The sequence below is a fragment of the Selaginella moellendorffii genome, unplaced genomic scaffold (assembly GCF_000143415.4).
Source record: "Selaginella moellendorffii unplaced genomic scaffold, v1.0 SELMOscaffold_80, whole genome shotgun sequence".
Taxonomy (NCBI): Eukaryota; Viridiplantae; Streptophyta; class Lycopodiopsida; order Selaginellales; family Selaginellaceae; genus Selaginella; species Selaginella moellendorffii.
In genome coordinates this window covers 680,252-703,581 of record NW_003314341.1, presented here as the reverse complement: position 1 = coordinate 703,581, position 23,330 = coordinate 680,252, and the positions used below count along the sequence as shown (strand labels likewise).

The window sequence follows — 23,330 nt, the reverse complement described above, 5'->3', positions numbered from 1 at the left end:
GAGCATAAGCTCTATCCACCGTCCGTTGTGGAGGAATTAGGGTTCTTGAGTGGAAGTATGCTGAAGATCAGGCTCAAGGCGCAGGAATCGCCGCCGGCGCAACGCAAGGAGGAGAGGAGTAAGCAGGAGGATGTGCCAGTACCTGGATCCATGGTGCCGCCGCATTTGTCCGGCGAGCAGCTTCCCGAAGCCCGAGGGGCGGGAATTGCCAGCAGCGTCGCCGAGATCAAAATCCTTGGCTACGCAGTGCAGCGCAGGAATGGGGATAAGGTCCACATCTGCACGCGTTGTAATTTTCCCATCGCGATCTACGGCCGGCTGGTAAGAGCGAAGGAGTGAATTCGATTGTAATATTGTTCTTGACAGCATCCATGCGAGCACATTTTCTGCCTAACGTGTGCGAGGAAGGATTCCATCTGCTTCTTGTAAGTTCTTCCAGAATTTTTTCTTTCTCGATGATCAAGTAGAAATTTCATTGTTTCTTTCCTAGATGTGATGAGAAGGTTTCACGAGTAAGGAAGATCGAAGCACTGGATGGCGTCTTCATCTGCGGTGCCCCTCGGTGCCTCAAATCGTTCCTGGAAAAACAGGCTTTCGAGCATCACGTCAAGGACCAACACAAGGATCTAGTGCCGGGTACCAACATGAAGCACGAAGAAAAGATGATCGCCGACGAGAAGAAACCACAATCTAGCGAGAGACAATCTCGACAGCAGCAGTTTCGCAACGCTCAACACCAGAAACAAATGGATCAGCTCAAGCAAAAAGCTCCAAAGTTTAGCTATTCTCCCAGCCTCCCAGATTACAGCACAATACAACAAGACGGACAAAACTTCTACGCCCCCTATCCTCAACTAGACGACCAGTTGCAAGCCAGATGGAACCAACCTCCTGGCTTTGGTTAGATTCGGGCTCCAGGCTTCTCTCCGCTCAGATATACTGCGACGGCGTGATCACATCATCGATCTTGAGGATCATCTTCACCACCTGAGTTGCGAGGAGAATCTGTTGCTTCTTCCCAATCAACGTCTCGAAAACGTTCTGCTCCTTCATGTCGTTCGTCTTAACATCGTTGCAGTCGATTCCGAGGTGGGGATTTTTCTCCTGTCAACAAAAAACAATCTTGTTGACTATAGCTCAAATGCGAAACAACAAGAGCTACCTTGATCTGCTGGGCTTTCACGGCTGTCAATGTATCGATTGGTTGCAAGCCACTGTTCTCAGCCAGCGCCATGGGAACTCCATCAAGAGCGTCGGCGAAAGCTCGAACGGCATACTGTTTAAGAGGAAAAGAAAATCAGCTCAATCTAACTTATCAGAGGGCCAAAAGATTACCTGTTCGACGCCTGGAATCCGATCTGCAGCAGCTTCCACCGCGATGGAGCATGCAATCTCGGCAGACCCTCCTCCGTAAACGATAGAATTATCACGGATGAGGTTCCGCGCAACGCATAATGCATCATGGATACTACGTTTTGTCTCCTCGACCATCATCTTGCTAGCTGTAAACAACCAGCGTCATTCTCGTGATCCGACAAGTACGAAAACACATACCTCCCCGAATAAATATTGTCACTGCCCGAGAGTTGGCACACTGCTCAATGTAAAGCATCCTATCTTTTGTCGTTCCAAAAGACTTCTCCCGCACTATCCCAGCCTGAAATGCCTATCAGTAAGAATACGAAAACGAAGTGCCTGCGACATACCCGTCCAAGCTTCTCGGGCGTCAGCTCCTGAAATCTGGGCACAATCCTGCCACCTGCAAGTATAATATGAGAAAACACGAGTAGAAGAGAGGATGTAGTTCACCTGTGGCAATAGCAATGAGCTCCAGTTCAACACCTCCGACCCATCGAACAGCCGGCAGACCACGATGCATCAACAGATGGTTTGCTTCATCGTCAAATCCCCACTGGCAGATAACAAGCGTAGCGCCAACATCCTACAGGCAAAGAAGCGAATTGAGACAAAAAGAGAATAAGCAAGGCGAAAACGCATACCTTGCACTTCTGCACCATCTCATCAAAGTACTTCTTCTCGGCTTCTCGAAGTGCCTCGAATTTCTCGGTGGAATCAATGTCGATCTTATGCTTGGTCTTTGGCTTCGGCGGCTCGAAGGGACACGTCAAGATTGCAATCTTCGCATCTTCTATCCTCTTGGGCATTTGTGGATGGCTCATGTCTTTGTCAACAACAATGCCGTAGACAAGCTCCGTGTCCTCCAATTTACCGCCAACCTTTCCCTCGACCTTGATCAGATCCAGGTTCACATCCTTCCTCTCCAGATCTGCAACTGCGAGAACAGCTTTGACGGCAATCTCCGCGAGCAATGCCTTGCAGCGATTGACACTAGAAAGAAAAGAATAGAAATGTTGGAATGGAATGCTAGAGAAAAAGAAAAACCAGCTTACATCTTTGAAGAAAGCGTTGTCATGCAAGTCTGAACTAGCGGCTGGATGTTGGTGGAACTGAACTCAAAGCTGTGAGAGATCTTCGACAGATGGTCCACAGCAATCCTAGCAGCCTGCTCGTAGCCCTCGGCAACACGAATAGGATGAATCCCTCGTTCAAGAAGGATCTCGGCCTGTTCGAGCAGCGCCCCGGCTGTGACTACCACACCAGTGGTTCCATCGCCAATCTCATAATCCTGGCTCCTGGAGAGCTCCACCATGAGCTTTCCGATCTGATTCTCCACTTCCATCTGCTCTAAGATGGTAGCGCCATCGTTCGCTAGAAACGAAAACCATCAGACAAAGCAATGCCGCAAAGAGAAGTATACTTACAGATTGTGACATCGCCATCGCCGCTCTGGAGCATTTTGTCCATGCCTTTCGGGCCCAGAGACGTCCGGAGGATGCGAGCGACGGATTTGGCGGCCATAATATTCGCCTTCTGAGCTTCCAAACCTTTCGCTCGAGTCTTCTGCTCCTGCTCGCGGAGAATGATGAACGGCCGCCCATACTCGTCGAATGCGAGCGCCATCGCCGCGCAAGCAAAAAGCCAAGAACCCTACCCAAGAACCCTAAAAAGCAAGTCCTATAGCGACAAATCCACACCGTTGGACTTCTTCCCACCGTTGGATCGGGAAATCATAACCGCAAGGGGTATAGAACTGTTAAGTTAGGTTAAATTCAAAGAGAATGCGGTAGAGCGAAAGGAAAAACAAGAGACGACGATCGATCGCGCTGTGGCTGGAATGAGAATCAAGACGCAATCCAAGGTATGGCGTCGTCGATTCAGGATCGATATTGATGAGAATGCCGCTGCGCGATGACAGATGCAAGCTCCTCAGTCCGCTGAGGATCATAATACCGTCGATAGCGGGAGCAAAGGCGGAGGAGCTAGCTTGTCATCGCCATTGATCAAGCAAGGAGACACCGAGAGCGTCGGGGGCACAAATCACAGCTCCGCGGCGCCGACGAGGCCCAAACTTGTGAAACCGCGGCTCAGAGCTGAGGGATTGATGGTTCCTCCTGCCTCCGATGCCGCTACTCTTCGTCGCCAAGTCGCTGCTCTCCAGGCTGATGTGGAAGCACACATCGAAGCCGAGCAAAGGCTCCAAAGTTTCAACCAGCAGCTAACCGAAAGGTATGAGCGAGCATGAAGAAAAACTATCGGCCTTTCCATTTTCGATTGCTTTTCTTTTGGCAAAGCTAGGCTCGAGATTTACATGAAACAGAACCATGAGAACCTGGGGAGGGCTGCGAGTGAGATGAACACACTCCATCAAGACATGGAGCAGACCCTCGAGTTGCAGAAAAAATTGTCCAAGAGGTGACGCTGCCTGGTTGCTACAGTGCTTTTATGTTTGATGTGTTTACTGTAGAGCAAGCGTCCTGGAAGGGGAGAAAAAAGAACTTGAGCAGACATTGCAAGATTATTTGCAGATGTTTGAAACGGAGCGAATGGCTTTGCAAAAGAAAGTGACTGCGTTGAGTTCAGATGTTAGCGAACGATCTGAGGCGGATACTGAAGCAAAAGCTCTCCAGGTCTTTTCTCTTTCCTTCTTTTCTTTTTTATGTTTCCTCTAATGCTTATGGCTGGCAGATGGAGTTGGAAAAAACGCAAGAAATGAATGAAAGCCTTCGCAACATTCTCAAGAAAAACGCTTCTGACGCAATTGAGCTCAAGAAAAAAATTGAGGAAAATAGCAGCAGGCTTCAGAGCCTTCTTGCCGAGGTTGGAGCCGCTTAGTTTAAACTAAGCGAACTAAATTTCTTTGGTACGAGAAAAGTATGATATCCTAAAAGCGTGAATCCGGCGTCTTCGAATTTTTGCAGGAGAAGCGAGATGAAGAAGCTGAGAAAAGATACAGGAAGGCAATGTTGAAGCGGTTTTTTGCAAAGCTTAAGAAAGGCCTTTATGTGGAAGCCTGCAGACAGTGTGAAAGGAGGTCTGCTGACAGATTGTTCAAGCTAGCGTGCTGCAGAAAGGGATTTGAAGCATTGCGAGTCGCCACAAGAAGATCAAGAAAATTGCGGATGGCAAAAACCAGTCACACCGCGGTAAGTAAGTTTGCTTACAATTAGAAGTCTACTCACAGTACGCATTGCAGGCTTTTCTACGAGACTTCTGGAACGAATGGCGACTTGTGACACTTCGACAAAGGAAGCATGCGAAACTAGTCAGTCGACACCGACAGTCCGAACTGCTGAAGTCGTTTTATGGCTGGAAGAATCTGGTTTACGCGTACCAGAACCAGTGCGGGCAGTATGCCGATGTTGCAGCTAAGCATTGGCGCGGTGGTCTTGTCAGGCGCGCATGGGATCACTGGCTGCAGTGGCTACTCGATTACTCAAAACCAAAGAAGAACAGGCTGCAAGAGGCTCTGTGGCATCTGCGAGATTTTACGATGACGATGGCGCTGGCTGCGTGGAAAGGTGTGGTTTTGAATAAATTGAGGAAACGTGTGAGGACGCAACAGGTGCTTTCCTTGAGAAGGCAATGGTGCCTAAGAGTCGTTTTCCACAAGTAAGTGCTGTAACTTGCGATGTCAAAGTTACGTTGTTGCATTCGCAGGTGGCTGCACATTGTACAGGTGAAAAAAACTCGGAGATTTCTTCATCACAGAGCAAATAATTTCAGAAGGGGTCGCTGGTGCGATTTGGTCATGAGATGCTGGGATAAATATGTCAAAGGTAAGAGACGGATATCTGCGTCCAACGCAATTGCCCACGATTACTACAAAAAGAGTCTAAAGCGCCAGGTTCGTGTGTCTGTCTTTCTTATCTTTGTACCAAATTAATCTGCTTTGTCTTCACCCGTAGGAGCTGAAGATATGGAAACACAATATCGAGTTTTTGAAGGCCGAAGCGAAAGCTACGATGGGATTCAATCATGCTCTGATAAAGACAGCGATGGGGTTTTGGATGGATTACCACGTACTTCAATCCTTAAAGTTGTGTGATAACAGGCTAGCATGAACGATATGCTGACTGCTTATCTGACAGGAAGAAGAGGCAAAAGAAGGCCATCGTACATCGGCATAGAATTGAGTCTAAGGTGACGTTCTCGATCTCTATCTCTCTCTTTTCTCAAAGAAAAAAAATATCGTGTGCTAAGGTGCAAAGGAGGATACTACTGATCTGGTGGGAAGAAATGGTTTGGACGAGGCATGCAAGTGAGATGCAGCATTCTTTAGCTTCCTGGTGGCAAGGTGCTCGTCTGCGAGCCGCTTTTCATTCTTGGATGCGTTCGACATTTGGAAATGCATTGACAGCAAGTTTTAAGTGTCAGACTGATCTCCTTGAAGCAGTGGTACACTTTTCTTTTTTATTTTCTAGATTGCTTCATGAACTTATTGCTCTTGTTTTTTAGGAGAAGTTCGAGGCTCAAAAGCATCGGACTACCACTGTGGACATTGAGAACCTTCACTTGGTTGATCGCTTGCACATGATGTCTTCGGAGATTGCTTTTCTGATGACAAGAATTGGTGACAAGTGTAAACGACAAGACGACCTTCAACATGCGCTTGAGGACGCAGCAATCATAGAAAGCTCGATGAGGGGGGATTTAGAACAAAAAAGAATTCGCATTCTGGAGCTTGAAAAGGATGCCAATGTCCTGCAGGTACTGAATTTTATCATTTTGACAAGCTTGGAAGTTCATAGTTTTCCCAGAAAAATCTGCAAAGGAAAAATTCAGAAGACGTAGCGGGAGAGGTGTACCATGCTCTGCATGTTCAAAGCTTGGAGCAAGCATTGAGGAACGTTCAAGTTGAGCTATCACAGAAGTCTGTGCAAGTAGATTCCTACGAAAAGGTGAGCTTTTTAATGTGCACGTTGAAGCGTGTAGTTTCACCGATAGATTTATTTCAGGCTTTGAAGGAAACCGCAGATAAACTAGACGGAACATCTGATGAGTCGCACCAGAAGCTAAGCAGCGCTTTTCAGATTGCTGCTTCGTTAAGAAAGCTTCTTGAAGATCGTGAGAACCAATTTGCGGCTCTTGAAGGCAGCTCCCGGGTACGGGCTCGGTTTATTATCAAGCGTAAAACTTCCGAATTTTATTTCTGCTGCACAGAGGAGAGACCTGGAGCTTCAAGAAATCCAAAAGAAGCTTTCATTAAGTAAGACCACGTTCACGGACACTTTGGAGGCTCGTGATACACGGATCAACGAGCTAGAAAAGCTGCTACTCCAGAAACAATCGCAGGTATGTATTCAGAGAACGCGGTTTTTAGAGTTGATTCGAAATGGTGATGTCAACTAGATTGAGGAAGTCCAGCAAGATACACAAGACGTACAGCTGGCTATTAACATTCAAGACAATTGCTACAAGAAGCTCGAGTACGACATGAAGATTGGCTTCAGCCAGCAGTGGCAAGTGACGAAGACTCAGCAGACTTGCGAGAGGTGGTTTGCTTAGCGGTACTTCATTTGTTTTTAGCCGAGTCACACTTGAGATTTTATAAAGCAGTTTCCAGGGCGGCGTCTTATCGCATCGCTGGAGAAATGTTGCGTTCTCCACACATTTTTAGCAGCCGTAGCTGTGGCTGCTGGCGCTGGAAATTGCAGCAATATGGCGAGAAGACACTAAGCCGACGCAGCAAAATACATTTCCAGTGCAGCAGCATCAAGGACGAGCGAGGCATCAGGTAAGCAGCGACTTCCAAAATGCTTGTAGTTTACTCACCGTGGAAAACAATTCCAGTCGAGAAGCAAGGATCAGAGAGGAGGTCATTTCTCCATTCCGTTCACTGAGGCTGTTCTTATACCCAGCTCTGATGGCGAGTGCAACCATAGCGGCACTGACTGCTTTGCCACGGCTCATTGCTGCGCTCGCGAACTCTCCTAATGCAACAGTCGAGAACAACGCATCGCTCGGTCAAGTGCTGGAAGGTCTTGGAATAGACGTGGCCGCCATCGTGGTATTTGCGCTGCTCTACCGGTCCGACACCAAGGCTCGAGACTTGCAACTCGCCAAGCTGAGCCGGGAGGAATCACTGGCTTCGCTGAGAGTTGAGCTGGGAAACAAGCGAGTCGCGACGCTGGAACAAATGAGAGGAAGTGCTAGGTTCGTCATAATTGCCGGCCCGAAGTCCCATGTTGATCAAGCACTGGAGCTCAGTCTACCATTCCAGGAGCAGCTGCTAGAACGTGGTGTGACGCTGGTTCCGTTTGTAACACCACCGGCAGCGTCTACAGAAGAATCCCAGAGTTCTTCCTTTCAGGCCCAAAAGTCACAGGCAAAAGATGACGATTCAGCAGCGGCAGCTCGGAGATGGATCGTGCTTCCAATCTACACCTCTGAATGGACAAAGTAAGTTTCGATTCTGTTTTTTTTTTTCCTTTAGTTGATGATATACTTTGTCCACAGATGGTTGAGCGAGCAAAAGAAGATTGCGAACATTCCAGAGGACAAGCCAGTCTACTTGTCACTGAGAATGGACGGACGAGTTAGAGGCAGCGGTGTGGGATTTCCTCCGTGGAGTGCTCTCGTTGCGCAGCTCCCGCCAGTCAGTGGTATGTGGCGTGGTGCTCTAGACGGCATGGATGGCAGAGTATGAATCTACTGGAGAAAGTTTTTCTTTCCATAGTAGTACTAAGCATTTGGCTTCACAGGCCTAGCAACGACTTGTAATCTTCTCGCTGTCCATGGCCGTGGAGAAAACCCGTCGCAGCCAACAATTTAGCTTGCCACCTCGAAGCCGCGGAGCAATGAGCTCGCTAGCACCTCTCGCAGCGTCGATGAATCGCGGCGAGAAGAGCTACTTGGAGGCCAAATCTCGCAGGGCTGGCGCCGGCCCTCAGCTTGTACAAGAACGCCAGTTGCCTGTCGCTGGAGCTGCTCTCAGACGAGCATGGTGGATGCCCAGAGAATTCCTGTGTCAGCGGGTGGTAATGCGTGCATCCCACTGCTTCCACCAGATGCCGGAAAACCTGCCGCGAAGAACAAGCTCTTATAAGCTTTCACTCAGCCGAGAAGATAAAAGCTGAATTCAACTCACCGCGTAAGCTACAGCGTAACCATCAAAGTGGAGGTTCCCCGGCCAAGCTCGTCCTAACGCTTTTGATTGTATTCATCTTTCAAGACGCATGGGATCACCAGCGAGTTGCTAGTTGCATGGCCACCATATTCACTCGTATTGGAGCTCGTGATAGAGTCATGTCTGGCGAGAGTAAGCTACATATTACTTTCTTTTATTCAGGACCGATATACTTATGCCAATTAGGCACATTCATGGTCGAATGCGCAGAAGCTGGGTCCATCCTCTTCGACGAGGGATGCACCATTCACTTGGAACATAGCAGCCAAGCTGTGCAAAGGAAAAATGAAAAGAAAGAAGCTAAAGGCAAAAAAGTAAGGGAACTTCTTACTTGTGCCATGAGAGTAGCCACACACGTTGCTCTGAGCAATGTAGATTTCCCTCCCATTTTGAGGCTTACCAAGGCAAAGTGCTCAATGCATCAACACTGGCTGTCCAGTGGCGCTGATGCTTGTTAAACTCGAGTATCATCCAGCTCAAAGTCTTTCTTTGCGTTTCCTCGTCCTCGTCCTGCGGCCAAACACGACGTGAGAGAAATGCTCTGCACACATTTGGTGCTGCTCTTCGACTTTAATAGCTAACAAGCTCAACGTAGAAGACATGCCTTCGGCATGGTAAGCACGCAGAAATCCCGAAACAGCAGCACAATGTCTTCAACTACAGCTCAGTTGAACAGGGTCAGCAAAAAGAAAACAAACATATTTGAAACTTGAAATGCAAGAGGTAGTAACACTTCAGCGAAAGAACTCTCAGGAAATCCCCGTAAGCGGGCACTGAGTCGCTCTAGATCTGGCACCTTTCGGAGTAATGCTCCCAACTCAGCAGCACATTCGGGATTGCACAGAAGCTCCTCGACTGAATCTAGCCGATGATTTATAGCTTTGATGTCTTGAAGTGGAAGCAGTCGCGCAGCTGTCAAGGTATCCTATGAGGCTTCCTGCACAATCACGCATAATATTTTCGCACGCCTCTCACACCCTTAACCTACCAGCCCAAGCAACTCTAAGCTGGCTATTGTCTGACCGTCAAGCCTCATAAAGCCCCGGTATAGTTCATGCGCACAGAGAACGCCATTATATATCTCCGCGTCCCTAGCTACAGAGTGGCCGTAAGTTTTCATAAGTGTTTGGACTTCTGATAATCTGAGCCGCAGATGGTAGAGAAAGCTTGTTCAGGTAGCTCACGGACGCATGTAAATTGCAGATAGCACCTCAAGAGGTGCTTTACGAAATAGGAGGTCTCTTGCCGAGTGTTTCAACGCTATGATCGTCCTGGTCTGTAGTCTAGACTATGATGTATAATGATGTTGTGCAGCGTCTTTACTATTGGTTTCTTACACCTTTGCATCCAAGTTCTGACTTCCCTGAACCAGCCACTGTTTTAGAGCTAAAGACGCTGCTATGACCACGTTGGGAGCTCTCGTATCTCTTTTGCACAGGATCAAGGTTCTTATTGCTTGCCAGTAGTTAAAAGCAGAACACGACTTTGTAGTAGCGCTACAAGTTTCTGAACAGCGTCTTCAATTCCACTCTCACGCACTCCAACCTGTCACAAGATGAAGCCTAAAATTTGGGACGCAATACGCATTTACCTGTCTCCAACTAGTCGAGCTCTTTGTGCCCGACTTCTCATAGAACTTCCCCTGCAAGAAATCAATTAAAATTCGAGTTGACAAAAGAAACTCACGATCATATCTCACCACTTCGAAGAAGAGAACAATATCCATGTACTGGCATTTGGTTGTCCAATACTGCCTCTGGGATCACTCACTTGGCTTGAGCTTCTGCCCAAGCGCCTTTCTTCGAGCCTCCGTCGTCACCAAGAGCTTCCAGCAATTTCTTCCGTTAGCTCTCATCAAAGTTTTCTCTTGAGAATTCATCACTAGTACCGGGTACCAAAGGAACTTCCAATTTTTTTTAATCAAAAGTAGGCACTCTCCTCCTGTGAGGACAGAAAGAAAAACTATCACGCGTGATAAAACAGGCTTTCAATGAGCTTCTGCCTTTGATCCACCTACATTGATTGTCAGAATCTAGATGTGAGACCAGAAATCTAGAGACAAATTACCTGAAAAATCTCTTCATCGCCCAGTAGAATCCTCCATAAATTCATTCATTTCAAGGAGGTAACCAGGATCGAACTAGTGACCTATCGGACTGCAGCCGATTGCTCTACCGCTGAGCTATACCTCCATCACACAAACCATATCTGGTTAATAGAGATGAGATCATGTTTCCTTTTCTTACTCTGTCCTCGTTTATTTCCAATGGCACTCCGATTTGCCTTTCTTGCTTAGCTCCTCGAGGTCTCCCAGTCCTGGCATCTTTCTGCCCTGCATTTTCACTGCCAAGTTCCTCATTTGAGCACGCATTGGTATAGTTGAGATATAAGCTGGACAACCCGCAAGAATAGAGAACAGATATATGCTTATTTTAAGAAGCTCAGGTTCTTCTACAGAAACAATGACTGAGAACGAGAGAACAGCAGGCATGTCTTACCAGGGGTCATGGTGTTTATCACTGCTTCTGCTATACTCAAGCTCCTTGCAGCTTCACGGATTTGCTGTGGTCCGAGCAAGCGTCACAAAATGCCTCAATGTATCCGGCAAAGGTTAAGCGCTGATTGAGAAAAACGAAAGAAAGAAACCACTTTGCCTGTCGAATTTGCCAGAATCCTGGCTAGATATCGCATTTTCCAGTACGCGCTAGGCAGAGATAGGCAGAGCTTGCAATTGTAACAAGACTCAAACAGAAACGCTTTGGATCACTCAAGGAAACCAAATTTAAGAACAGTCTGTCGAGAAAAACACCAAGCGAAGCAAAGGAATGAAGCTGCACCCAGAACAAAATCAAAGCAGTACAACTTCGTTCTCGTGTACTCTAGAGAGTTCCACTGGCCTCTTATAACCCAGATGTCAAAATGCTAGGAAAAACTTAAGAGAGAACGAACAAGATAAAACAAAGTGTACACTTAGAAGACTCTTCCGGAGTGTGACAGTTAAATTCCCACGCTCTCCAAAAGTTCCACACCAAGCTAGAGCACAAAGATTACAAGAGACAATTGTAAGCTTACCATGCCATTTAGAAGGCATGGAAAATCACCCCTTGGGAAACCTGCATATGATTCTTCCTCCAGTCCAACAATCGTGATCTAAAACTTAAGAAAACAAAGACAAGCAAGCAAACACAATGGCCACCGTTATTGACGTGGAGAAAAAGCTTTACCATCAAAGTTTGTCCAAGAACAAGACACGACGTTGAACTAGAAAAGGAGAACCTCGTCACTCTCCAATACGCAATGTAAGATCAGCTATAGTAGAGGGAAGAATGGGACAGGTATATCCAGAACCCTTAACGTGTGTGGGGATGGAGGAGGCGCAATGCCGGTGGCGAGCCGGATCGTAAGTAGCGCGGAATTTGGAGCTGGAGCTGACGGCGATCAGCACAAGAAGCCTAAGATCGAGGGCATGCCCTGATTTCCTCGATTTTTTGCCGACGCTGCCCCGGACGACGATGACGCCATGGTGAGCACCAATCGCTGTCGCAAGTTTTGGAAAGCTATAGATTACCAGCATGGACCACGTACGCATGCATCCGACGCAAAGACTCTTATTTACGAGAATGCGGCAGCGCAACGAGGACCATGCTCGGATGCTACCACCATTGCAAGGCCTGGCATCTAGTCGCCATGAATTCGATGATCACTAGACCACAGCTCGTGACGTCCAAGCAATGAAGGAGTTCTTTGATGTGATTCCAAAGCACGATGCTATCTCCTCGACTGGGCATCCGATGAAAAGCCATTGAAGAGCACAAGCACGATGACGAACATGTGCTCGTTCTACGTCGTCTATGAACGCCGCAATCTAGCCATGAAAACTTTTGATAGCATCCCTGAAAGGTGGGATCTAGAGCGAGCGACAGTGTTGTTTGATCTCTGGGATGATGTCACAGATTAGAGAGCTGCTTGGATGCTCAAATCATTCGAGATAAACGTTCAAGGATCACTATCCTGGGCTTCGTTCCTCGCCGCTTGCAGGACCAAAGCAGCGCACAACTTGTTCCATCTCAGACTCCGCTCCATACCCTTGGCCGGCACCTACTTGCTCGAGCTGTAGAATTTCCCCTTGGAAAGTAAAGAAGCTCGAACGTCGGTTATCTGGAAAACTTACATGATGAAGACCTGCGGAAGCTGCCATCCTCATGCAGGATGGAGTGCCAAGCTTTCCAAGGTCAGCAGATCTTCGCAGCCTTTACTTTGCTTTCTTTTTCCAGGTGATGGCCAAGGGAATCGAAGAAAGCACACATCGTTGCACAAAACTAAACCTCAGATTTAGAGAAAGCCATCCCTGGTTCTCAAAGTCGAATGCGCCTGCAGGCTTCTCGATCCAGAATCTGAAGTTTTTCGAACCACCGTCCACTAAAATACCGTGACTTGGTTCGAGCCGCTGTCGAAGAACATGTGGGAATGTCCACCAGATGCTACAGGTAGGATCGATCGATTGATCTCTCAGGAGGTGCGATCACGAAGGCTCCATCACAAGTTTTTCGCAATCATTGATCCTTTCAAGTTCTTATTTATCTTTTATCACAACAACGAGCCCTAAGCTATTTTTCTTCCCTTGAAATGGCGAGCAGCAAGGCGCTGCTGTGGGTCGCGGCGCTTCTTCTCTTCTTGCTCCTGATGCTAGTCACGCCCAGGATTCCACAGGATCAAGACTACCACGACTTTGCGGATCATCGCGCAATGCTTGGTAAGCGATACAAAGCTGGGAATTTGTCTCTGATTCCCATGTTTGCGTGCGATAGGAATTCCCAACGCTTTGAATGTTGTGTCGAATTTCCCATTCCTCGTCATTGGCGCCGTGGGAATGGTGTTGACGCTGCAAGGGCGAAGCTTTCGTTTGAGGTATAGCTCTCATTTTCTTTCTTTTCTCTTTGTTCGTTGTGTTTGAGCCTCTACTATAACGTTTTGGCAGCCTTGAAGGGGAAGTCCTGGGATGGACTTGGTTCTTCCTTGGCGTTGCAGCGACCGCATTTGGATCTTCGTACTACCATCTCCATCCTGACGATTCCCGTCTAGTTTGGGATCGGCTGCCGGTGACTATAACGCTTCTTTCTCTCTTATATTTCACTTGCTCTTTTTTTTTTCTTCTGAATTGTAGATGACGATATCCTTCACTGCTATCATGGCCGTGTTCGTCATCGAGAGAGTAGACGATCGAACTGGGAAGGCGTCGGTTTTTCCACTTCTTGCCGCTGGAGCCTTGAGCGTCGCTTACTGGAGGTATGGCTTGACATGATACTGTGACTCAGTGTAAGATGGCTGCATTTTTATTTTTTATATTTTATTTTTTACTCAGGTTTGCTGACGATTTGCGGCCCTATGCCTTGGTTCAGTTCGTTCCTTGCATAGCGATTCCTGTCATGACACTTACTATGCCACCACAGTACACGCATTCCTTATACTGGTTGTGGGCTGCTGGTAAGATTAAGCTCTTCACTCTCGTAGTCTTTTTTCTCTTTTTTATTTTTTTGTAACGATTCTATCATATATATGACACTGGTTTTTGCAGGCTGCTACTTGCTAGCAAAGGTTGCAGAAGCTTCAGACAATCAGATCTACCGTTGGACAGGCCATTTGGTAAGCGGCCACACACTGAAGCATTTGTTAGCGGCTTTAGTCCCGGTTTTCATCATGATCATGCTAGCTCGTAGAGAGGAAGCTGTTGACAAGTAAGTTTTTGCCTTTTTATCATCTAAACCGCGTCTGATTGCTAGCATACAGGGTGTGCATAATGACTAAGCTGAGAAACCACTCACGGGTTAGAAGATTGTGTGGGAAGGAAGAAGGCAGTGAGCAGGATGATACTGAGGCTAATCTTCTCACTAACTCGGTGCCTTGAGTTGCTGTATAATGGGGCCAACCAGGTACGCGTTTTTTGTATGATAATCTCTTCTTACAAACAAAACAATCAACTATTACTCTTGGAGAAGAAATATTTCTTGCTTGCCAGCAAAATCACCAGAACTTCACTCAAGAGATGTATAGAAGACTACTTTCAACCGATATTAGAAAGTGAAGACGACCTTGAGGATTGTGAGGGACTGATGAAATGGAGGAGCCAAGGAGCAAAAAAACCGAAGTATAGAGTGATTCTTTATTGTTCAACCCAAAAAGTGAAGGGATAAGAGCATAGAGTGACATATGAATAGTTCTAGAGTATTTAATATTCTAATGCCAAAATTAACATATAAAACAAAACCAAATAGAATATGAAGATACACCAACTAACATGGTATGTGTAAGTGATTAAATTTTCCATTTTATTTTAATCATTTAACCATAAACCACTTGAAGGAGTCTCACTCACAACCTTTATAAGTATTATTCTCCACTTGGGGATTTATTACCCCTATAAATTGCCTCTATGCCACTCTACATTTGCATTTAGTCCAAATGCTCTATATATTTGATCCCACAACAAATACTCAAAGGTACTATTAACATATCAGCCTGTTATGCTAAAACTATATCCATTCACCTTTATCTTATTGGTAGTTTAAAACAACTTGTACTATAGTCTGGTCTCTAAAAAATTGAGCCATTCATCCACGAATAATCATCCTATGACCACACTTTAGCATCTTTAAGATGTTTGGAGACATAGGGAAACCTTCTTTAATATCCCTTCTTTGGTCTCTATTAAGTCTTATTTTATTCACGGCAATTCTTGCTAACATTGCCATTAAGTCAAGGTTTAAAAGTCGAACCACTAAGTCCCACTGATCTCTAAAACTTCCTTACTACACCATGCCTTTAGTCATTATGCAAGAGGATTGTTCTTCTTCCTTTTCACAGTCCGAGACTTTGGAATGACATTTAGATACACTATAGCTCTACGCAAGCCTCATAAATACTTTCCCTACCTTTTGCCCTTAGGTTCCCTAGCCATATGGCTAAAGTGAGGTCCTATTAATCTATGCTAGATATTCAAATAGGTAGTGCCACCCACATTTGGATTGAAAGCATTGACTATTCAATCTTCCAAGGGAACTAAAGTTGGCTCTTGAACACTTCACCAAGCTACACTGCTTGTCCATCTGTATTCACTTTAGCTTTGGACTTCTCAATAGTTATATCATCACCCACTATATGGGTATAACCTTTATAGGTCACATTAGCCTTTTTTGAACAAACTAATTCCACCCCTACACTCTCCTTATTATACTTTTGGAACCCCCACCCCCAGCCCCCCTCTCTCCGTTGGGGGATAATTGCTTTCTTAGACTCCATCTCAAATTCCATCTCGAACTTCTTAGATTCCTTCTCGGACTCCTCTCAAACTCCATCTCAGAGTATTTCTTAGACTCCATCTTAGACTCCTTCTCAAACTCTATCTTAGACTTTTTCTCAGACACCTTTTCAAACTCCATCTTGAACTCCATCTTGGACTTGGTCCTGACACTTTCACGTGTCATTACACTTGCCATGTATTAGTCCCTTATGTGTCCTTTTCTAGAGACTCATTTATTGATCATTTTGTATTTGTTTCTTGAGCACTTCTTTAGGAGTTTCACTCCCATTTTTGACTTTCTAAGTTATAGCTTTTGTACCAAATGTGTTATGCTCATTGGACTTCCACTTTGACCATTGCCATATGACATACTTTCGGCTCCACTTTAGGGCTTATGGATTTGTGTCTCACAGTATGGAATTTAGACTTGGACCAAAGCCATATACAAAACAAGGATAGACATGCAAGTGAAAATTAGACTATACTTTAGATTGGTTTTCCATGCCCAACCTACCCCACTATCCCTATTATACATATGGACTCCCCCCCAAAGAGGAATGCACTCTCTGGGTTTTCACCTTAATCCCAGATCCAGTCTCCAGGATAATTATGAAAACTTATTAAATATGAAATAGTGTTAAATTGTGAATTTGGACATGAGAATAACACTGTTGTATTCAAGACAATTGTTACATTTTGTAGAGATGTTTCAGCAGATCTAGACGCTTTCTATAAATAGTCAATAGGACCAAATGAAATTAATATATAAGGCATGATAACCTAGGTATTGAGTTTTTGTCAAACTAGTGAAAGGCAGAACTAAGAGCCAAACCTAGTATACTTAGCAAGAAACTCGTAGGAGTTTTTACCTTATGTTTATCTAGCTAAGTACATATGCTAAGCCTAATTTACTAACACTTGAAGAAGAGGGATCGATAAAGGGTGTAATAATAACAACTTTTTACCATTGTGGTAGTAAGGAAAAAATATTTGAAAGGACTAGTCAATTAGTAACTTTCGATATTTACAATCACATTCACAACAAAAAGCATGAACTTCCACCCAATGAGTCAAATAGTCAAAAATAATAATGACATACTCATTGCTAGTAGTCAATTTCAGAAAAAGCCCCATTAGATCAAATGCTACTAGCTTAAATAAATGGGAAATTACAATTACAATTATTAAAAATAATATTTGAAGTGGTTTGGATCTAAAATGGAGAATTCAGCTCATCTTATTTTTTTTATCTTGACAAAATGTCATAGGAAAACAGTATACCGAGAGCTTGTAAACATTGCACCAAAATGAAAAAACACAGTAGGAACACAAGTTAAGAATTGTGTTTTTTGAGAAATATATGTTTAATATATGTACAAGATTAGTCATAAAAATAAATTTGTTTGCTAGACATCAGTTTTTATATCCACCCCAAAAAAATGTTCAGAATGTTTTGCAAGCTCCCAAAACAAATCTATAACATACTAATTGCAACATAAACTTCCAAAATTACTTTCGGAGCCACATTTGTGCTCTTAAAGGATGTGTAGTGAATTTGTGCATTTTAAATCTAAAATTGTACTCCTGGACTAAATATTTACATAACAAAAATCACCCACTAAAAACTTTTGTTCTAAAGAAATTAAGAGAAGGAGAATTTAAAAGCACACTCTCAAAAGTCTATTCTAATGTGTGCCTCTAGCAAGAATGGGTATATACTATACATCTATAATACCCCACATTAGTAAGTTGGTGGACTGATCCTAATGACCATTTTCATAAGCATTTTAGATGTGGAAATCACACCAATAGCATACCACATTCATTTGCCATTAGTGATTTGTTGTATGTTACAATCACTAGTTATATGAGCTTAAAGAATTTGTCATGGATGAGGAAAAATATAGAAACAAAACTAGTTTGATTAGGATGCTAATGACATAATTAAAAAGTATGACAAAAATGGTGGTAAAGCTTGCAAGGCTGATAGTAAAAATGTGCTATATGACCAAATCAACCACAATTGTAATAACCATTATCAAAACTATCTTATGAGTGAGAAAAATTTATGGAAAGAAAGATCTTTTATTAATGCTATAAAAAGGTGTAAAGAAATGGCAATTCTGATTATGAACAATAATGAAATTAATTTTATGACATGCTATGTGTAAATTTTTCCCATATTTGAAAGCACAAAAATAAGTTACTAGTTATTTTCCATGTACTGTGATATCACTAATTGCTTCTTTGTATGTTAGCTCAAATTATTTAGGGAGTTTCAAAAAGTATATTCAGAAGTTAAAAATCAGACAATATATATATATTTTAGACATGAAAACCTTTTTATATTTAAATTAAAGAAAGAAACATGTGTTGTTATGAACAACACATGCAACTTAACTACTTGCATTACATGTATATGGACCCTTACTTGATGTGTTGAATTGGTGTTAGCCTTATTTCAATTGTTCAAGTGTATGTCAACCTTACGGCCTTGAAATAGTTAATAGTTACCAAGCCCATCTTTACACACATGATTTTATTAGTGTCCTTTAGCAGTTAATTATATATCTAGTGGGTAAGAACAATGAGTGGCACAAAGAGTGCCTCCTCCTAGCAACAACAATTGCTACTTGCTTATTATCTAGCTTCATCCAGAGTAATTATTAGATCTAGAATATACTTCTTGCACCACACTTTATTTAGCTTAAAATATGCCTTTAACACTTGCTCTTTTCATATCCATGTCCTATAAGAAGTTCATCATTTGCTTTCACATTCCTAAGATTGATTTTTGCCATATTAAGATAGTTTCTTAGGGTATTTTTGGTGGAGGCTTAAATGTCATTTTGTCTAGCAGTTTTCTTTTTGCTTTCTTTTTATTGAAAATCTTTTTTACTTCTTTGTCCTTGGTCATTGCTATAGTATTTTTCCATAGAAATGATAAACTAGTTATAAACTAAAATAGTTGACATTAAAAGTAATTTAAAGATAAAAGTATTCATGTTGCTCCTTGTTTAGCTTTTTTTTCTTGTCTGGCTGTTCCTCAAGGTTATTAAAATTTTTGTAAATGTCTGAATTCTTGTTCTTTGGGCTCTTGTGTTTTATTAGTGTCATGCTCTTCCTTTGTTTATTTATTATCACTTTATTTTATTTTTCTTATATTTCAATCTTTATAATTTTGGCTACTAGTGTGCTCTTCTTGGTGGGCTTGTTCTTCTCAGAGAGTATCTTCTTCTCCAACTTTGCACTTCCTTGGAAAATCAAAATATGTGAAGAAGTTAGAAGGGAAGCTCAATTGTGTTATAAAATTACTTACCTCAGTGATGCAGTAGTATGTATCATTTTTTGGACTCTAGAGTATTTATTTAGACACCATGTTATTAACTCTCTAAGAACCTATGCCTTGGCACTATCTTGTCAAAGAAGAGGTCATATAACCAAACACTATTCAAACCCAAAGATACTAACCCTAAATATCTTAACATTTTTTACATTAACTTATGCAGCATTTTTATTCATAAACCTTTTCCTTCTATATTTAAATTTCAATCAAATTATTCTATTTAGTTGTTTACATCCACCACCATATCTAATAACTACTAATGTTAACATTTCTATCAACCTTGGATTTACTTGCTCATTTCCTTTCAATACTTGACTTGAGAGATTGGATATCTTTACATAACCTTTCCAAAGACCACTTTGGAGTGAACATGCCTGAGGAAATAACTATATATTACTATATATGAATGGGTATCTATAAATAGAAATACTGCAATCATCTTTACTATCAGAGTGGTAGTGTAGCTCCATTACAAAAAAAAAAATGTTGACAATAAGCTTATAAAATCCAAAAGTGATCTTATATAGGAGATTTTCTGGGTGTTTTATATCTATCAAAATTACTGAATTCATAAGTGGTTTTAAGAAGAGTTTAAAGTGTGGTTTATTCATCAATTTATTTCATTTTTTAGGTTTATCTACTGTTTATTGATTAGTTAAATAGACAGATTTATATATGGTTTGTAATATTAATTTATTATTAAACCATAAATAAGGTAGTTTCCAAATTTACATATGAAACTTGACCTAGTTAGAGAAATTTATTATTGGGGTTAGTGTTGTTTAGCTGGTTAGTGATGGTTTACTAAACACAATTAGATTTTAATTTGTAAGTTAGTTTTTAAGATAAATCACCATAAAATGATGAACAGTATTTTCAATATATTTTATTAAAATTGAAGATATTTTGTTTATACTTGTTTTTTTCTAAGATTAAAATTTGGTTTTGGAACAAGTTTATTGACCTGATTATAGTATGGTTTCAAAAATGGTTTTCAATTGAGTTTTTAATCTGGGTTTTTATCAGTAACAATATATGTATTTTTAAGTGGCTTTAACAAGAGTTTATTCATCAGTTATTTCTTTTGTAGGTTTTTATTCAGACTCACTATATTATTTATTTAATATTTCGTATATGTTGTTATAATGGTTTGCGTTATTAGTTTACTAGAGTTGGTTTATTAAGAATAATTACAATACAATTAAGCTGAATTTTTATTAGTTATGAGATTTATGAAGTTGTTAGATTTATAGGTTCTTATATTATTAGGTAAAAGGGTTTGTAAGTGAACATACATATAGTGGGCAGTATAATGAGGAAAATAGAGTTATCCTAATCCTAATGTTTCGACCACTTGCGAAAATGTAATCGTTATTGTCAATCTTTATAGCTACATTAACTTATGCAGCTAGCCAAGCTAGAAGCCTTGTGCTTTGTCAATCTGTAGAGCTGATATATCAACAGCAGTTCTGTCAAGAGCTGAAACTTGGATGGCATGTATGCTCTCTGAGATCACGTGATCAAGCTAAATTTAGGGCTTTCCAAGACACTCTGTTTTGTAATGGAGATAGCTTGAGTGAAGATAGATTGAGTCAGAGCACCGTTTTCCATGCCAGTGACAAAGCTGGAATCAAGCAATGCGGACTCGTAACGAAAAGGTTGTTCATAACTTTGACTGGAAAGAAAGGTTGTCATTCTCGATCTTCCAGTATGGTTCAAGAAAGCATCCCACTAGTGCTGACGTTGAGACGAGGACTAACCACAGAATTGGATTGTCTTGGCAGTCAACTTGTTTTGTTCTTAGTCTTGGTGTTGGTGTTCAAAAAAAGATGTAGAAGCTGAGCATAAAGTCCTTTTGAGTTATAAGAAGAAATAAGAAAATTTTAAAAGATGAATAAGTTGTAGTTAGTGGTGAATATTTCTGCCTGTCACATGGACGACGCCCGGGAACAGCAATCCTCTCATTTTTTATCCTGATGCTTGGAGTGCCTTGATCTTAAATCCATGCTAGTGACATCCTCTCTTTGGGAAAGAACAGGAGCTGGATTTTTTTCTCAAGAACAAGCTCATTGAGATGTATGGCGGCGCTGCAGAGGCTTTTGATGGGATGAGCAATAGGGACTTGTTTTCTTTGGAGATCATTACTCTCACTCAGTTGGCGAGATATTTGGGAAATTGCCTCACAAAACTCTGGTGGTGTGGTACATCATCCTGTCGCAATTGGGTACATTCAAGAAGCTTTTGAGAGGATGCCGCGGTGGAATCTAGTCTCTTGGAACTCATGTTTACTGCATATGCCCCGTCAGGCTATCTGGAGCAAGCTCAAAAACCCTTTTCTTCAAGGGAATGCTTGTTGTGTTTATGAAGATGGCAGACGCCGAGAGAGTGCATGAGATGTTCAATTTTATGCCACTGTTCAATCTCATCACTTGGAACACTCTCCTCGCCATGCTTACCTTGGCCAAGGTGGTCTTTCTGAAAATTCCAGAACGGGACATACACAATGCTCGCTCATGGTTTGAGTGTCGAAGAGGCATTCAGCTACATGCCCGAGTGCATCTCTTCTTGTGGACAAGGACGTTCATTTTCAAAGGCGAATATGCTTAAATGCTAACTGTTGGTATTAGAAACTCGTGAAAATCAGGAGACACAAGCTATCAGTACTTCTTCCCAGTTTTCCTCACACTTTTCTTTGCAGTTCTCTTTCCTGTGAGGGCATTCTTGAGTGTCTTGATGGTCTCTGTGTTCACCTTGAAGGCCTTGCTTAAAACTTGATCGTCGATGCCTGATGCAAAGATGGTGGCAGGGATGGAAACAGTGCCAGCATTGGAGCTCCCAAACGCCGAGATGGCCTTCGTTGCATACTGTCCATCGTTGAATTGGAAGTGGACGAGACCCTTCGGAAACACGAATGCATCGCCTGTCTCGAGCTTCTGGACGAAGAGCTTGTTGGTGGTGTCCACCAGGCCAACAGTGAGAGAGCCCTCTAAAACCAAGAGGAGCTCCGAGGCCCGGGGATGGATGTGGGGGGGATTGACTGAGCTTGACTGAAAGATGAGCCTGGCCATGGAGACGCCAAGACCACCCAGAGCTACAAATTCCGCGAGCGATGCCTTCTGCACCATGAAAGCTCCTGCTGGAGGGTTGGGTTCGCTGCGAAAGCCAGTGAAAGTGAAGAAGCTCGTGTTGGTGGATGAGGAATCAGCATCGTAATCCGAGACCAGCTCCGGGTCTGCAGCAAAAACTCCGGAAGAAATGCATAATACAGCACCCCTCACTCTTACGTGGTTGCCCCTTTGCCACGCTCACTCCTCACGTGCAGCATGCCTCACTCTTACGTGGTTGCCCCTGTGCCAAGCTCACTCCTCGCGTCCTCCGTGGCGTGTTTAGTCTGCACCCTAAATGTTTAAGAGAACCCATTGCCGCGATCATTAGGTTATTAAACTATGTATTTGAAAGGGATTCTCTTAAACATCACGATTGCATCGTTAAACTCCACAATTGCACCTAGGAGGCTGTTCCACAAGCAGCAGTCCCACTCGGGCATCTCGAAGATTTATCTCTTTAATTTATAATAATGAGGTGGCATGCAAATCCAAATAAGCAAATGGGGCCCACTCTAAATAGGGGGGTGGGGGGTGGTGGTGGTGGTGGTGGTGCTGTATTATGCATTCTACCCAAAACTCCTACCACGACAATAGCTGGCAAGAAGAAGATCACTAGCGAAGACATTGGCACCATAAAAGAGTTATATGCTCACTCGAGACTAGGAAAGAAAACTTGCTCTTTGAGCTACTGATACTCCAACGCATGGAATTCTTCGAGCTTTTATACCCGGGCAATCTTCTAACAAGACCGCGTTATTCCTCCGGCAAACGAGTCTCCCCTTGAGCAAAGCGATCCACCTTTGTTTGATCTACGAGCCCATTTGTCTCATCCACTGTTTCATACAAGTTTGTTTTTGTGCTTGTTTTTGCGATGGAGCCACACCATAGCTCCGAGCTAACTAACACTTCCCACACAGATTTACCCAGCGCTTCACATCCACACAGCGATTGCTGGAAGAGACACTAGGAGAACACAAGCAGCACTCACCACCACACAGCAGCTCTGGAGGAGGCGGCCAACAGACTGGAACGCAGGCCACAGATCGGTGATCAAACCGATCACGCGTGGTAATGGCTCTAGCGGACCAAGTA

The 23,330-nt window shown here is 43.2% G+C and overlaps 6 protein-coding genes and 1 non-coding gene across 8 annotated transcripts; 4 read left to right on the top strand and 3 right to left on the bottom strand.

Moving 5' to 3' along the window:
- Window positions 1-40: 40 nt before the first annotated feature.
- LOC112341272 (E3 ubiquitin-protein ligase CBLL2-like) lies at window positions 41-905 on the top strand. Its single transcript, XM_024661164.1, has 3 exons — window positions 41-321; window positions 367-425; window positions 491-905. Exons 1-3 carry the CDS (start codon window positions 58-60, stop codon window positions 903-905), a joined length of 738 nt encoding a protein of 245 aa, XP_024516932.1. The 5' UTR covers window positions 41-57.
- LOC9663024 (T-complex protein 1 subunit epsilon) lies at window positions 754-3,094 on the bottom strand. Its single transcript, XM_002987249.2, has 9 exons — window positions 2,784-3,094; window positions 2,412-2,730; window positions 2,001-2,349; window positions 1,810-1,942; window positions 1,707-1,759; window positions 1,555-1,657; window positions 1,336-1,502; window positions 1,163-1,276; window positions 754-1,104 (listed from the first exon to the last, which is right to left on the bottom strand). Exons 1-9 carry the CDS (start codon window positions 2,980-2,982, stop codon window positions 931-933), a joined length of 1,611 nt encoding a protein of 536 aa, XP_002987295.1. The 5' UTR covers window positions 2,983-3,094; the 3' UTR covers window positions 754-930.
- Window positions 3,095-3,128: 34 nt separating this feature from the next.
- On the top strand, window positions 3,129-6,954 carry LOC112341254. Its single transcript, XM_024661111.1, has 16 exons — window positions 3,129-3,220; window positions 3,278-3,588; window positions 3,658-3,774; window positions 3,827-3,989; window positions 4,048-4,179; window positions 4,281-4,505; window positions 4,556-4,971; window positions 5,020-5,206; window positions 5,268-5,398; window positions 5,451-5,502; window positions 5,563-5,757; window positions 5,818-6,069; window positions 6,120-6,260; window positions 6,318-6,464; window positions 6,523-6,654; window positions 6,712-6,954. Exons 1-16 carry the CDS (start codon window positions 3,197-3,199, stop codon window positions 6,865-6,867), a joined length of 2,781 nt encoding a protein of 926 aa, XP_024516879.1. The 5' UTR covers window positions 3,129-3,196; the 3' UTR covers window positions 6,868-6,954.
- On the top strand, window positions 6,830-8,035 carry LOC9658101 (protein LOW PSII ACCUMULATION 1, chloroplastic). The gene is made up of 4 exons (XM_002987304.2): window positions 6,830-6,869; window positions 6,926-7,096; window positions 7,153-7,761; window positions 7,819-8,035. The coding sequence occupies exons 2-4, from the start codon at window positions 6,954-6,956 to the stop codon at window positions 8,006-8,008; spliced, it is 942 nt and encodes a 313-aa protein (XP_002987350.2). The 5' UTR covers window positions 6,830-6,869; window positions 6,926-6,953; the 3' UTR covers window positions 8,009-8,035.
- A 2,573-nt stretch (window positions 8,036-10,608) lies between these two features.
- Window positions 10,609-10,680, bottom strand: TRNAC-GCA. Its single transcript has one exon. It is a non-coding gene; the product is annotated as a tRNA-Cys (tRNA).
- A 2,416-nt stretch (window positions 10,681-13,096) lies between these two features.
- On the top strand, window positions 13,097-14,509 carry LOC9658100. Of its 2 annotated transcripts, none has more exons than XM_002987303.2 (7): window positions 13,097-13,241; window positions 13,297-13,396; window positions 13,467-13,587; window positions 13,653-13,774; window positions 13,851-13,972; window positions 14,064-14,223; window positions 14,276-14,509. In XM_002987303.2, the coding sequence occupies exons 1-7, from the start codon at window positions 13,115-13,117 to the stop codon at window positions 14,391-14,393; spliced, it is 870 nt and encodes a 289-aa protein (XP_002987349.1). In that variant the 5' UTR covers window positions 13,097-13,114; the 3' UTR covers window positions 14,394-14,509. The 2 variants fall into 2 exon arrangements, with proteins under 2 accessions (XP_002987349.1, XP_024516971.1); XM_024661203.1 differs by having other exon boundaries at window positions 14,269-14,509.
- A 7,279-nt stretch (window positions 14,510-21,788) lies between these two features.
- LOC112341271 (germin-like protein 9-3) lies at window positions 21,789-22,551 on the bottom strand. The gene is made up of 2 exons (XM_024661162.1): window positions 22,470-22,551; window positions 21,789-22,363 (listed from the first exon to the last, which is right to left on the bottom strand). The coding sequence occupies exons 1-2, from the start codon at window positions 22,549-22,551 to the stop codon at window positions 21,789-21,791; spliced, it is 657 nt and encodes a 218-aa protein (XP_024516930.1).
- Between the last annotated feature and the right edge of the window lie 779 nt (window positions 22,552-23,330).

Excerpts from the sequence above, each read along its gene's own strand:
- LOC9658101 (XM_002987304.2), top strand. The coding sequence starts at position 6,954 with ATGTTGCGTTCTCCACACATTTTTAGCAGCCGTAGCTGTGGCTGCTGG. Across the intron at positions 7,097-7,152 it reads AAGGACGAGCGAGGCATCAG|TCGAGAAGCAAGGATCAGAG; the intron begins GTAAGCAGCGAC and ends AAACAATTCCAG. Across the intron at positions 7,762-7,818 it reads TACACCTCTGAATGGACAAA|ATGGTTGAGCGAGCAAAAGA; the intron begins GTAAGTTTCGAT and ends CTTTGTCCACAG.
- LOC9658100 (XM_002987303.2), top strand. The coding sequence starts at position 13,115 with ATGGCGAGCAGCAAGGCGCTGCTGTGGGTCGCGGCGCTTCTTCTCTTC. Across the intron at positions 13,588-13,652 it reads TAGTTTGGGATCGGCTGCCG|ATGACGATATCCTTCACTGC; the intron begins GTGACTATAACG and ends TCTGAATTGTAG. Across the intron at positions 14,224-14,275 it reads AGAGAGGAAGCTGTTGACAA|GGTGTGCATAATGACTAAGC; the intron begins GTAAGTTTTTGC and ends GCTAGCATACAG.
- LOC112341271 (XM_024661162.1), bottom strand. The coding sequence starts at position 22,551 with ATGGGTTCTCTTAAACATTTAGGGTGCAGACTAAACACGCCACGGAGG. Across the intron at positions 22,364-22,469 it reads CTTGGCACAGGGGCAACCAC|ACCCGGAGCTGGTCTCGGAT; the intron begins GTAAGAGTGAGG and ends TTTTTGCTGCAG.
- LOC112341254 (XM_024661111.1), top strand. The coding sequence starts at position 3,197 with ATGAGAATCAAGACGCAATCCAAG. Across the intron at positions 5,758-5,817 it reads CTGATCTCCTTGAAGCAGTG|GAGAAGTTCGAGGCTCAAAA; the intron begins GTACACTTTTCT and ends CTTGTTTTTTAG. Across the intron at positions 6,261-6,317 it reads AAGTAGATTCCTACGAAAAG|GCTTTGAAGGAAACCGCAGA; the intron begins GTGAGCTTTTTA and ends GATTTATTTCAG.
- LOC9663024 (XM_002987249.2), bottom strand. The coding sequence starts at position 2,982 with ATGGCGCTCGCATTCGACGAGTATGGGCGGCCGTTCATCATTCTCCGC. Across the intron at positions 1,943-2,000 it reads AGATGGTGCAGAAGTGCAAG|GATGTTGGCGCTACGCTTGT; the intron begins GTATGCGTTTTC and ends CTTTGCCTGTAG. Across the intron at positions 1,105-1,162 it reads TGAAAGCCCAGCAGATCAAG|GAGAAAAATCCCCACCTCGG; the intron begins GTAGCTCTTGTT and ends TTTTGTTGACAG.
- LOC112341272 (XM_024661164.1), top strand. The coding sequence starts at position 58 with ATGCTGAAGATCAGGCTCAAGGCGCAGGAATCGCCGCCGGCGCAACGC. Across the intron at positions 322-366 it reads TCGCGATCTACGGCCGGCTG|CATCCATGCGAGCACATTTT; the intron begins GTAAGAGCGAAG and ends TGTTCTTGACAG. Across the intron at positions 426-490 it reads AAGGATTCCATCTGCTTCTT|ATGTGATGAGAAGGTTTCAC; the intron begins GTAAGTTCTTCC and ends TTTCTTTCCTAG.